This window comes from Rhopalosiphum padi, chromosome 4 (genome assembly GCF_020882245.1).
Source record: "Rhopalosiphum padi isolate XX-2018 chromosome 4, ASM2088224v1, whole genome shotgun sequence".
NCBI classification, from domain to species: Eukaryota; Metazoa; Arthropoda; class Insecta; order Hemiptera; family Aphididae; genus Rhopalosiphum; species Rhopalosiphum padi.
This window is the reverse complement of record NC_083600.1, coordinates 50,337,137-50,351,418: the sequence shown is the minus strand read 5'-3', so window position 1 is coordinate 50,351,418 and position 14,282 is coordinate 50,337,137. Positions and strand designations below refer to the sequence as shown.

The following is a 14,282-nucleotide window of genomic DNA, read 5'->3' as shown; positions in this document are numbered from 1 at the left end:
TTTAATGTATTTCTGTTTTAACTCACCTTCGCGTTTTACTTTGTATCCATTATTAATGCGTGCATATTGTTTGGAATGTGTTGGAAAAGGCATTATTCATTATGCGAATTTGTATGTATTTGCATATTTTTTTTTACAACTGATCATATTAAATGCCAAGTAAGCACAACATATGTTTCACGGTGTTGTGAATTGAAATACGAATATTTTTTAATGCATATTATTTTTTCTTTTCACATTTTTTTTTTTTAAATTTGAATGCATATATTACGCATTTAAGGTCGTATTTCGTCTACTGAATGCATGTTTCAGCGATTTTTTACCTAACAATATGTATTGTTTTAACATTTTTTTTTTAAATCTCAACCAAAATATATTTTTGAATTCTATATTTTTGATAAATTAATTTCTACTAATATTTGGCATACGAGTACTCGTATACATAATAAAATTGTTACTTATTAAAACTATGTTTGGGCGTTTAGCCAATTTAGCACATTAAATTGCGACCAAAAACGGTCATAAAATATTAAGAACGTTCATATTGTAACATATTGTATGTCGTATGGAAAAAAGTTTTTTTTTAAATATATGATCATTTTTATTAAAATTTATATTATATACTCAAACAATTGAATGTCTTTGTGTACAGACTAAATTCCATAAAGCGTATTATACCGTTGTATGAAAAAATATTGTCTCATTAATTAATACATTATTATAAACGGTTTCGGATACGGAGGTGAACATTCAATATTGACAGCTTTTGATGACTTAGCGAATGCCGTGAGTGAAACATTTAAATAAATTCAGAGTAAAGGTAAAATAACATAATATTATAATCGCATATTTAACAACTCTAGACTTTGGTCCAGTAGTGGATATTCGTTTATCGCATTTAATATTTGAATACTTTTATCGATTATATTTTATTAATATTATAAAAAATTACGGCGGCGACAGCTATTTACGCGTATGGTTAACATTTTTTTTTTTTTTAATCTATTGATGATTTTAGTCGCAAATTCATTCGATTTCATCACGTCTCTAATAAAAATTATTCAAAAATATCAGCCTCCAATAACGGGATTTCAAAACACACATAATTAGTGTAAAGTTTATTTTAAGACTATTGCTTGTGACGGTTTCAAAACGTCGGTGGCCGGTACATTATCACTATAGTTAACAGGATATTATATAAGGACGGAAGATAAAGTCGGGTACTCGGTGCACGTCAGCTCATTATACCGTGACATATTTCCAGCCGTTGTCATAATAATATTATCGTTATCAAAATAACGACACGCTTATATTTTGTACACCCGGCATTACTGTTTTTACATAACGTTCGGCATAATAATATTTATTAGTGTTATGAACAATTCGCGTCACATGCGTATACGTCTGTCTTCTACAAGTCGTCGATACGCGACACAACGTCGTGAAAGAGGTCAGGATCAGAAGAAAAATGGCAGCGGTGGCGTTTGAATAAATCATAATATTGAAACGATAATAACACGCGGCAATATCTTTGCATTGCGTTTGTATTGCACGGCGATGGGAAAATATAACCACAGTACTATTGATTATATGCATAATAATAACATTAATTCTATTATTTGGTTTTCAAGTAAACGTCATCGTCGCCGTTTAATATTTAAAGTCGGTATTAATCGATCCGACACGTATTTGAAACCTTTTAAAAATAATATAATTCGCCGGGCTGTTGAAAATTGCATACACTCCACCGGAGACATGACATAGTTGTTATATCATGATATCGCGTATTTGGTTTGGACACGATGATGTAGATTTCATAGTTATCATATATGAATTAAATACAACAGCAGTCGATTAAAAGTTTTAGTAAACCGTTTATTCATTATATTTAATATTTACAAACACGGTTGGTGTTGTTTAAGGGTAGTACATATTTACAAGCAATATCTTTTTTATCTTTTTACATTTCGTACACATCTTAGTGAATAAATTATGACTAGTTTCGATCACGCGTCACTATATATATATATATATATTATAATATTAATACGCGTTTTAATTTATACATCGTGTAATGCGCATTACAATACATAATATTATAATTGCTATTCACTATTATTACCGTAACAATACTATAAATTATGTACACATTGTTTTTTTTTTTTCATTCATAAAATTCATAATATTATACGCGAAAAAATATTATGCATTTTATGATGTATAATATTATTATATATTACATAAAATTACTATGTACAAGTTTTATAGGCGATTATTATTATGCGTCTAAAATTAAATAAGTATCTAATTCGATTTCGCGCAGTCGACACCTGCACCGAGATCGTGTACGACCAACAAAACATTATCTCGCTCGCGGCCGAGTCCGAAAGCGTCCGTTTGGGGATGCATGTCGTGAACATATTTTTGCGGATATCACGCGGATGTCGTTATACGCGATTGTTGGAGTATAGTGGAGGGTCGCACTGGGTCGAATGAACGGTCCGGGAATAAGTTGTACGGTGCGTCGCTGCAGAGATTCGACAACAGATTGAACGCATAGAAAAATCGTCAAATCTTTGCAGTGTGTACACGCATTTGCGCGCAAACATCAATACATAGGTCGGTATTATATTTTATAATATTATAATATTTTTGTTAAAATTGTTACACTATTATTAATATTATCATTAAATAATTATTTTGTTTTATAAACATAAAGGTAACGATCGATTTAGGACGTAGTTTATCATAATATTATATAGTAATTCTACTTTAACTTAAACGTATATATATATAACCGCTCATATTATTCATTTCTAGAGATCTTAATTTTCCCTACGAATTAAGTATCTATACATATAGTATTTAGTCGTGCGCGTTACACACATCGGCAAAACGATATCGTCGTCGTCGTTGCTGTCGTTGTCGTTGATTTTATTTTTTTTCTCGAACTCTGTTGGCGACTGGAATGCGTAAGTACCTACACCCAACGACGAGTATACGTGATTTGGAGTTTGCCACTTAAATCTATATAAATATTAGTGAACACGTAGGAAGTATAATATACAATAATAATTATACAATCAGAAAACGTTGGCAATAAATTATATCGTGATGAACACTTTTCGGACGATGTCACGGATTTTTTGAAGTTTTTTATTCCGACTCCGCCGGCGATGGGAGCGTGACACATTGCACTGAATTAAGATATCATATTTCATATAAAAAAAAAAAAAGGTCTACGAGAGACACGTCGGAGTGTATAATACGCGCCTGCGAATGAATGATGATGGACAACGGTAAAAGTACAGGGCGGTGTAACGCCCAAAGTACAGAACAGGTCGGGTCCGGATTAAAATCGCTATATCCGGCCGAATATAATATTTTCACGCGTTAAAAATTAACAATATAACAACGACGAGAACAGTGACGATGATAATAATAATAATAATAATAATAATAATACGATAACAGCTGGTGAAAATAATTACGAAAAACGGTTTTTTTTTACAAAACAAATTTTGTACACATAATAATAATAATGATAATAATTGTAAAAAAAAAAAAAAAAAAACTGTATAATAAAGAGGTACGCGTCTTGTCCGCTGAAAATTTGTATCACATATATGATAACAACGCAATAATATTGTTGTCGTCGTCGTCGTCGTTATAATATTATCAGAAAAATCCGCGAGACGGGAAACGGGGGCCGCCCCGAGAGAAAAGCGTTCGGTCGGCGGCGTCCGTCAGGCGTTCAGGTTCTTGGTGAGCAGCAGGTTGTTGTGCGGCCCGGAAAAGTGGCGGACCAGCTGCTGGAGCGTGTCGAACGTCATCTGACAGAAGCAGCAGTTGAACGCGGCGGCCGTCTCCTGGTCGGCGGCGCTGGTGCCGGGCGATATGACGTTCCTGTGCACCGAGCACAAGTGCTTGAGCAGGTGCGCCTTCTGCTTGAACATGGCCACGCACAGGCGGCACGCGAACGGCTTCTCGCCCGTGTGCACGCGGAGATGCGTTTTCAGGTTCCAGCTCATGCCGAACTGCTTGCCGCAGTACGTGCACTTGTACTCGCGGCCCGCGCCGCCCGCGCAGCCTCCCGACGACTTGTCCTCCGTGTCGGACGACGACGCCGCGGACGCCGGTCCGGCCGCTGACGCCGGCGAGTTGTGCTGGTGCGTCTGGTGCTGGTGCTGCACTTCCGCCGCCGGTTCCGACGACAGTGTCATCGTCGGTTTCACGTCTGCGGATACAAAAACGAAAACCGCGTTAGTCAGTAAAATGCGATTTATTACCGTGTCATAATATTATTATGATTAAAAACAAATAATTTCGATCGTTATACGATGGACTATACTAAATATACGTATACAAAAAAAATATTTCGGGGGGGGGGGGGTTTACAAAATATAGCAATAAAAATTGTGCCGCAAGATAATAAAACAATGTTTTCCTCGTTACTCGAAATAATGAGTTGAACCCCCTCCCCCCCCGTATACGTGCTTGACAATTGTTAAATACTTATCATTATTATTGCCTATTTTCATTCAATATTCGATATTTTATCCACATAGGTGTTTTGTTGAAAAAGGAATTCTGATTATGTCAATGGAATTAAAAATATAGATTATTATCATCAAAAACAACTATGTCTAGAGTAATAAAAATTTCAAATTGAAAAATCGGCCTAGCCATTCAAATATATGTTGAGCAATTAATACTGCCACGATACAATATCATAATATTATATACTAGTCAAATGTTGTGTTCAAATTGATAAATTATAATTTAAACTCGTCACATTACTCAACATTATTGAATGCCGTTTTAATCCTTTTGAGTAATTATAGTTTAGCAACATAATATACGTAATATCTGTTTACAATAGTTATCATATTATTCTCAAATTCTCAGTACGATAAATTAAATCGGTGATGGTCACTTCTGATTTTGACGTTTTGGGTGTGTATGATTGAATGAATAATAATAATAATAACAACAACATTATTATTAGTAGCAGTAGTGTTATTATCATCAGATAGCGCAGCAATACATAATTTATCATACGTGTTTTCTATAACTATTCGATCAAGTTCACACTTGATAATAATAATAATATTATTGTTATCGAGCGGGAAGGACCATGCAATTCGAAAAATATTCATAATGAATGTTATCAATTCGATAGCGATGGTAATTATATAATTTGTTAGATTACATCACCGCGGTATAGATAGGCAATGACAAAAACTGGAACAACAACGCGGAGCGTGCTAGAAACATACACAAAGTCGTATCGCCCTCGACGCAGTTGTCCGTGGCGCAAAATGATAATAAAATATTTAACGTTTACAGTTATACAACACTCGCGTCGTCACACTAAATGAATCCGGCGGGATATCGATAAGACCTGCAGTAGTAGGCGTAATGCGCACATCTGCGGGTTAAGACGGCAGCTGTGTTAGAAATAAATAACGATTCTTTTATTTTTATAATTTAACGAGCCGTCGTAAAATATTGAAAGACATTCAAAATTAAAAATTAAATATCCCCGTTTTCAAAGAAATTTAACAGTGGTAATCTTGCGTATTGATTATATGTATCGGGATTATCACAAGTGATTGTTAAAAACATCCACATCCTCCCACTTTTAACCTAACAGCAGGTTCAGTATCTGATAAATACTAACAAATGATATATTTTTTTAATAAATTATAATATTTGAGAAGTAAATGATAAAATATTAAAACCAATCAGAAGTATCGAGTTTTACTAATAGTGTTGAATGTAGGTGTATTTGTGGGTAAAAATTAGGCATTTCTCAATACATTTTAAAACAAAATTTGTTGGTTTTAAAATTATTATTGAAATAATTGTTTGGTAACTTTAGTTAGTCCGTTTTCACTCAAAATCGTTTTTCATCGTATAAAACGATTGATTATTGAATCCAAATGTAATACATCTATTTAGTGCCTACATTTAATAACGAAGTACAATTGATTATTAATGAACAGGAGAGCGGTTAAATGCTACGGGTAAACCTTTTAAATTTTTTTTTTAAATATTATACACGCGTGATACATTTTTAAAACCGATGTGCGTCCTTTACATTATAAAAGTTGTACAGCCAAACATAAGGTCAACATTTCTAACCAATAACTATAATACCATAGACGATCAAAACGATGGGTGTTGTTATATTGAAAAGTCCATTTAAAGTTCAGCTACTAATGAGTTGTAGCTATAATTCTTTTAATACACCATAATATTATTACTATAGTTTGGTCTCGGGTTGGTAACACGGGCAACCAACATAGTGGGTTCGCTACTTTCTTGGTCTATATTAATGTGTTTGAATGTATCTTGCGACCTGTAGGTCATAGGATTTATTGACTTGTAGGGGTCCCACCAGAAAAAAAATGATTTTTCCTATACCCGAGAATGTGATAAAAACCATATTACTCGTAGTATATACACTCTTCTCTTCATTGACATTAAATAAGATCATATTATATTTACTACACAGCCTGTCGGACTTGCACAAAATACCTTTTTACGTCATATTATAAAATGTCGGACTGTGCACTCTACGCGCGCGTTTATGAGATCGTATTATTATTATTATTATATTATATTGTCCCAAAAGTTATGTAATAATAGACAGGGACGTGGAGGGCTACTTTATACATGGAATAACATAAACGTTTGAAAACTTTCTTCGTGCCGGTTCCCGTTTTAATTACGTCGCGGCGAAACCTCTCGGCAAGCACCAAAGTTTTTGAATTTCGAAACCCCCACTTGGCGAGGAATTACAATATACCTATATATGATTATGCGATATTGTTAAACGTTCCATTAACACGCACGCTCTAATATAATATAACACAATATAATGTTTCGCTCTCATTAGTACTGTACGTGAATGCACATCGATCGGTTAATATTTTTTCGCGATGAAATAAACATAATATGTACAAATACTATGAAATATATCAATGATGTACGCACAATTACCCGACAATAGTTTGATATTCGTATCAGATCTGTCTTTAACCGGAAGAACACATTGAGCACCGCCACGGACCTGTACGGATTACGAGGATTTTGTGTGATTTATAAGACTATTTACCAACACAGATAAATCACAAATAAAGATACGACGCGCGGAAAAATCAGATATCTCTTTCGTTTTTATAGTTTTTAAACTTTCTAATGCACAGTGAAATGTTGTGTAATACTTTAGTACTTTACTTAAAAGTCGTAATATCCAAAGGTAATAAAAAATAAAAAAACGGATATGCTTATATATAATACTAAATACAACAGAGGATCTGTGATCGCAAAATTACAATCAACTGAAGCGCATTATCAATAATATTAAATTGTTATCATACTACGGTAACACACCTTGACTATAATTCGATCAAGTAAAAACCTATCTGTACCTGTATCTATTCCTCTATTATCTATAAAAATATAATATCTTGACACTATAACGAAAAACGTACCAGACGATGGCTTCCAGGGTGACCCGTTTTCAGAGAAACCGCCGAACGACGACGACTGCGTTAATTGTCCGGACGACGGTGGAGGCGGACTGCAGTCGTTGTCCGATGGCGGTGGCGGTGGCGGCTGCAGCTGGAGCGGCGGCGGTGGCGGTCTGTACACACCGGAGTCCTGAGATCTGGACCGGCCCATGTAGATGGGCGTCCTGTGCGGTGGCGTGTCCCGGCCGCCGTCGTCCGTGGCCCGTGGCTGGGTCAGCGGTGGCTGTGGCGAGGACCCGAATGGGTGATGCACGAAGGAGCTGAGCGACTGCGTGATCTTCTGGTGCCTGAACGCCATCTCGTGGAAGTACATGGGCACGAACGGCGGGTTCTGGGCTGGAGAGTTCTGGAACCCGGGCTGTTTCTTTCGCTTCCTCGGGGTCACCTGCACAGAATGGTCATAATCAACAAAATATCTTTGGCGAGAAAAAAAAATTTTTGTTTTTGTGGTATATTGGTTTAGGCTAAAGAAAATTAGCCCAGTCGATAATCTATAATTACGAATACAGGAACAATCCTTTTCATTACTTTATACACCATGAGGGTCATAAATAAAATATCTACTGTTTAAGTTCTAATACGTATGCTTAATAAAGCAATCGATAAATGCAAGTTAGTATTTTCGATCACGGAATGACCACTAACGAATCGATCTTACGCTGCAACTTATGCAGCTGCAGCAGTAGACTCGCGTTCGTTATAACCAGCTTGGTTCGGAACTTGTGGGAGTGGTGGACCACCGAGTTAGGAACTCATTCTAAGCAACGATGAGATTAGGCACAACAATTTAAAATGTGTATTTTTGAATGTTAATTAATCTTAGATAACAATATTTACCATATGTATTCATTTGTTTATAACGTTATGCGTATTTTTAATATTTTATAAAAACAATTTGCGTTTTTATTTCATACATAATTGTTTCACGTGTTCAACTAGTTTTCCTTCACATTTCATGAATACCATGTTTATTTTTAATAAAAACAATGTTGCAATACATAAATATATTATAATGTAACTTATAATCAATAAGTTCTGATTTATTTTTTAACTGAATATTTATTTTTAGTAACATATAATATTATTATACCCTTAAAAACATTAATATATGGGTACATCACCTGAATTCCACAGATATGAGTATATTATGACAATATCTGTAATAGACGTGAGTGGGCAGCCGAGTAAATGAGGGGGGTGCTATATTATGTGTTCGGGGTAACAACAAACCTGCATTGGATTATATAATATATTATTATAATCGATTTGTATTTTGTTTGTTTTTGCTGGACTCTGTTATATAATATAGAAAATTACAGTTAAACGATATAAATATTATACGATAGGAATAATTTCATCTTAAACGTAAAATATAAAATTAAAATTAAATGTAAAATGTTTTGTGATTTTGTATGATAATAGTTATACAATGTGTCTAGATATTTATCGTAATATATACAAAATACAAATAGGTACTTCAAATATAGAATGCAAATTTTTACACTATATAATATATCGACCGTCATTTACTACATAATTATATGAATTGCAGAAAAATGGGCGTGAATGAGGACGGCAAGGCAACAACTAAATGTGTATAGAGACTTAGTATAGGTTAAAAATCGAGAACAAACAGTGAGTTGGTGACAATAATCATTTAATAGATGGCCCAAGCAGTGACAGATATATAATAGTAAATAAAATGTAGTAACTCTTTTGTGCATGATTATCTATACATTCGACTTTTCGAAATAAAATCATACGGTGAAGGTTGATGAATTTAACATTTAAAAACTCCAATCAAATATGTTTTAACAATCATTAAAGGTTTTTGAGTTGTTATAAATAGTTACTACATAGTTATTATATTCTTGGAAGCTGCGTGAAAAATGTTATAATTCATAATATAAGCCTGGTTTAGCTGGTTGTAATATTATTATTTCGTCTTATAAAGTAAAAATAGAGTCGAAACCAGCCGAGAATTTAATAATTTATATATAATTTTATTACAACATTTTAAGTATCGTCGGAGCAGTAAAATTTCGGTTATTGGTTTTATGAGATCAGTGTCGTCCATATGAATAAACGCAGATTTTCACTGACTTAAACAATAATATATATATACCAAAATAGTAAACCGTAGAAATAATTACAAAGCACGTGCGAAAACCTGTGTCAGCATTACAATTTATTTTAAAAACGTGTTAAATTTATGGTAAAAGAGTTTTATGTTCGAGGGAAATTTCAAAAACGTTCACGTCACTACACAACAAGTCGAATAAGGTCACACTTTTAACGTTCACCTTTAATACATTATTTTAATTCTTTAATGTTAAATTATAAATATAAGTTGCAAAAGTAATTTAATTTAATTATCACTAAAAAATGATTAGATAGCAATGATTAAAGCCAAACTACGTTCCGGGTCAATTTTCGAACGCATAGCGTTGAGATAAGGAAATTGCATTCAATATAAAGACCATCCTAATTACATACTCCCTATTATGAGGTTAGGTTTCTTGGAATAGTAGCGCCTAAAAAATCACCGCGGAGTACATAGTATGGACTTTATGTGTGATTTACATATAAATGTATAATATATAATATATGCACATATAGCATTACATAATTTTGTCATTTTTTGCTGCAATATGTTGTGAATTTGTTCGTGAAATGGAAATTAAAATTGCGTCACAAATAACGCATTTTGTTATTTAATGCTATTGTTATCGAATATGTAATCGCATAAAAAAAAATATTTTAGCGTTCCAATTAAGATAAATAAATTTGTTACAAACTTTCAAGATGTATTTGTAACATTGGACTAATGATTTTTAACAATAACTATAAGGTAAAAATACCAACCTAGTACAAACTAAAAAGGTCAGTTTAAGTATACTCAAGTTCAACACAACTAGTTTTCCACTAAACCAATTTTCGAGGAAAACTTATTCGTTAATAATTACTCCCCAGTAAAATATATTCTAATATAATATAATAATATTATTATACATACCACATAGTCGGCGGGATTCAGCCTCGCGTCCTTACTGTCCGAATCATTCGTCTCTTCGATCTCAGGATCCAAGTTTGGTTCCGCCGGGTCCATGTACGGTAAGTTTACCTCACAACTGTACTGAAGCTGTGAACTCCGGTATTCGGTTTCCACCCAATGCGGTTCACGTTTTGGGAATGGTTGGAAACCGTTGTGGTGGTATTCGCGTTCTTGGTGATGCGCATAGTCGTCGAACGGCGAACTGCTTCGCCTCCTCAACTTCCGATGGCTCTCCTCGAACTACACATATGACAACCAACATATTATTCAAGTAAGTGATCAAGTGATCATTATAATAATTGTCCGATGCTTATTGCGTCGTTCGATAATATTAAATATCTACGCATAATAAAGTTTTTGAAAAAAAATCCTGAATCTTACACCTTTTATCAAATAGTTTTTTTTTATATAATGTATAACAACCAAACCATACATTTTCTATTTTGGTTTTATAATTTAAATCAAAATAATTTTCTAAAATAAAGTTATATTAAAAATATAATATTTTATTACTAGAGTATTCATGACGGGCGTTAATTAGTAAGGATATACCCTAAAATGTACTACTAATTTAAACTTGAAATGTCTACAAAAAAAAAAAAAAGGACTCACTTTAGATACCCGCCAGTTAGATTGGGTGACAGCTGTATCCTCGTCGTTTTTCGTATCGATTGACAAATTTACGGGCACAGACGACCGTCTTCGCCGCTTTTTGGGGTGTACTTCACACCGTGACGCTGGTGACAGGTTTTCTGGATCCGTCCTTACAGACACGTCTGATGACGCAGCTGACGGTGGTTGACCGGGTGGCGGTGGCGACGATGACGACGCCGACTCGTACATAGCCCGTTGCCACGTGTCTGACCGAATCTCCAACAAGTTCAACAAGCTAACTACCTCGTCAAATTCGTTCTCCTGCGAAAACACCACACACACACGCACACACATCAATAACTATGACAATCAAAAATCCACGTAAGGTCAAGTTAGGATACATATAATGTATATTCGTGTGCCTTTATATACATGTTAGAAATGATGCGTGTTTCCGTTTGGAGTATGTATCCGTTTCTCAAGTTTTTTTTTTATTTGAATTAAATTAAATAAAAAATAGATTTAATAATATGTATTTTTATTTTAGTCGTTAAAATATTATATAAACGACGATAATAGACCATTCCAATATCTACAAGTACCTAGAAATAGCGTTTTCTATCTGACTGTACTAGTGCACACTGGTATACACGAGTGGCATACAATTAACTAATATCACTAGTATCACCAGTGTAAATATACAATGCAAATTCCATTATGATGATGTAGTGTAAATTTTATTTATAAGAGTGCAAAAAACAACATCGTGAATTTCAAAATCCAAATGTAGTGCGTGATTAGTGGAAATAAATGAAAGAGATGGAAAACGGTACAAGATTTATCTCAGTGGACGAGAAATACGTGACGATCAAAAGTAATCCAATTTAAAAGAAAAAAAAAGTCACATCCACAACTATGCCAAACTAAAGTTGAAGTTTCCAAGTCAACATCAAATAACAAAATCCCGAGAAACGAGTCGGCAATAAAGTGGTTATTTATTTGAATATGTAAATAGGTAATAAAAAAATGCAACTCTTACAAGTTATATTTAAGCAAATAATATATGTTTGTCAACCATTCAGCATTTCATAATAAACTAAATTCAGAATATAAAACACCGGACCCGACTTAACCGCGTGGTAGGGTGTCATTAATTATAATTATCTATAATGAGTATTGGTATTTTATTATACATCACTCACCAACACGCTGGCTTGCCCGGTGTAAATGAAGTCCAGCACCGTTTTCATGTGCGACTCCTTGATCTCCGGGAACTGGAGCACCAGGTTGTGGTACATGCACACGTTGTCCTCCTTGAGCAGTCGCCGAACAAGTGGACTGACGGAAGCCAGCACCAGCGAGTGGGCCCTGATGGTGGCGCCCTGCTCACACATCAGCTCCATGTCTGAGTGCTCGTCGCCAGCCTGTTGGATTTCCGCCATCAGGTAAACATGGTGGTTGCCGTAGTGCAGGGTCAGTGGTGCGGCGTTGCCGCACTCAGAGTCAGTATCATACATCATTTGGCCGTGGCTGTACAAACAACAATTAATTCAAGATAAGTATATGGTTTATAGTATAATATGTGATATATATATATAGGTACTATATCAAATCGCAGTAATAGTAAAAATACTATATAGTTTACAGTTGTTTGTGCGACGAATAATTAGAACAAAAATAAACGTTTTACTATAATTCTGTACTCACGAATCGTTTTTATAATACTTAAGATTTTATTTTTGTTAATAAATAATAAATAATAAAATAATACCTTTAATTAATGCATAATGTCCTAATCATTCAACACTATCACCCAACTAAATGCAAACCGAAAGAGTTTTCGAATCATTTTAACCACGGATATATGACAAAAAATGCAACTAAAAACTGTATAAAGTCTCTTTCGTTGATGGAGTCGTATAATATTTTATAATAAGGTTTTTTATTTTAATATTTTCGCATTTCAATTATTATTACGACCTATATAATTATTGATATAAGCCGTTTCATTTGTACGTTGTACATAATAATATACCTACATGGATATACCAGCACAATGTACACACTACCACTATATAATACACGATAACAATGAAGATAGATAACATTTTAATTTAATTTAATTTAATTTTCGAGTGTGTTTACAAAAGTTTAGTTTTATCGAAAGGCAATAGGTATGTATACATTTCTATTTTAGCGAGAAAATTATTGACGTGTGTAAAAATAAGCATCTTTCCTTACGATACTCTTGAGACTTATAGCACGTAACAAATTATGTGGCCCAAAATTAACGCTGTGGCAATACAAATGGTTTTGGCCGAATCTTTTAAACATATAAGTTTGTTGTATATAGTTATATATACACACATAATGGTTAGGTTAGGTACTATATTATACGCGTGTTGGTACATTTTATGTTTTCGCACCGATCACCATCGCATACGTGTAGTATTAGTATTAAGTATTTTAACGTATTATATTATATTAAAATTGTAGTGATTAACGTTGTTAAAGATAAATGAAAACAACGACTAGGACACACGAGTTAATATTATTAGGTGTCATAAACATCATCCATTGTAGATGATATAGGAAATTCAACGAAATACGTCGTATCGCTCTAGTTTTGACAGCAATGAATCTTTCCGACTCGAAAAACGTTATAACAATATAATTGATCATCGTTTGCCCGAAAAGTGTATACTATAATGTACTGTATAATATTATTGAGACCCAAGTACTCGACGTCTTGACTGAAGTGAAACAAGCGCGTATTTATGCCATGGGACTTAAGCATCACTTCTTCGTCCATAAGGATTGTAGAAAAATCGTTTTTGAATTAGTCTTTAATGACTATATAATTAATACATGAATATTATATTAGAAAATATATTTAAAATACTGAAGTATTGAGTTTGTTATTGATTATGAAATATACGCAAACGCTGACGTTTCCTATTTTTAGTGAACTATTTTACTCTACTTCCCAGTTGCCGCCCCACCAATTACCGTTTATATATTTTATATTACCTGTTTAAACATAAACTATCGATTATTGTTATCGTGACAACAAATGAGCACAGGTTTTACTA

General features: G+C 33.9%; 1 protein-coding gene across 2 annotated transcripts in view; it reads right to left on the bottom strand.

Annotated features, from left to right (window-relative positions):
- Positions 1 to 1,854: 1,854 nt before the first annotated feature.
- Positions 1,855 to 14,282, bottom strand: part of LOC132928434 (transcription factor Ken 1-like) — a 43,412-nt gene continuing 30,984 nt past the window's right edge. For both annotated transcript variants that reach the window (XM_060993088.1, XM_060993087.1), the window contains exons 2-6: positions 12,393 to 12,720; positions 11,209 to 11,511; positions 10,558 to 10,836; positions 7,503 to 7,926; positions 1,855 to 4,237 (exon numbers count right to left, since the gene is read on the bottom strand). In XM_060993088.1, coding sequence (XP_060849071.1) covers positions 3,747 to 4,237; positions 7,503 to 7,926; positions 10,558 to 10,836; positions 11,209 to 11,511; positions 12,393 to 12,710 — 1,815 coding nt within the window. In that variant the 5' untranslated portion in view covers positions 12,711 to 12,720 and the 3' untranslated portion in view covers positions 1,855 to 3,746. The remainder of the gene's footprint in view (positions 4,238 to 7,502; positions 7,927 to 10,557; positions 10,837 to 11,208; positions 11,512 to 12,392; positions 12,721 to 14,282) is intronic.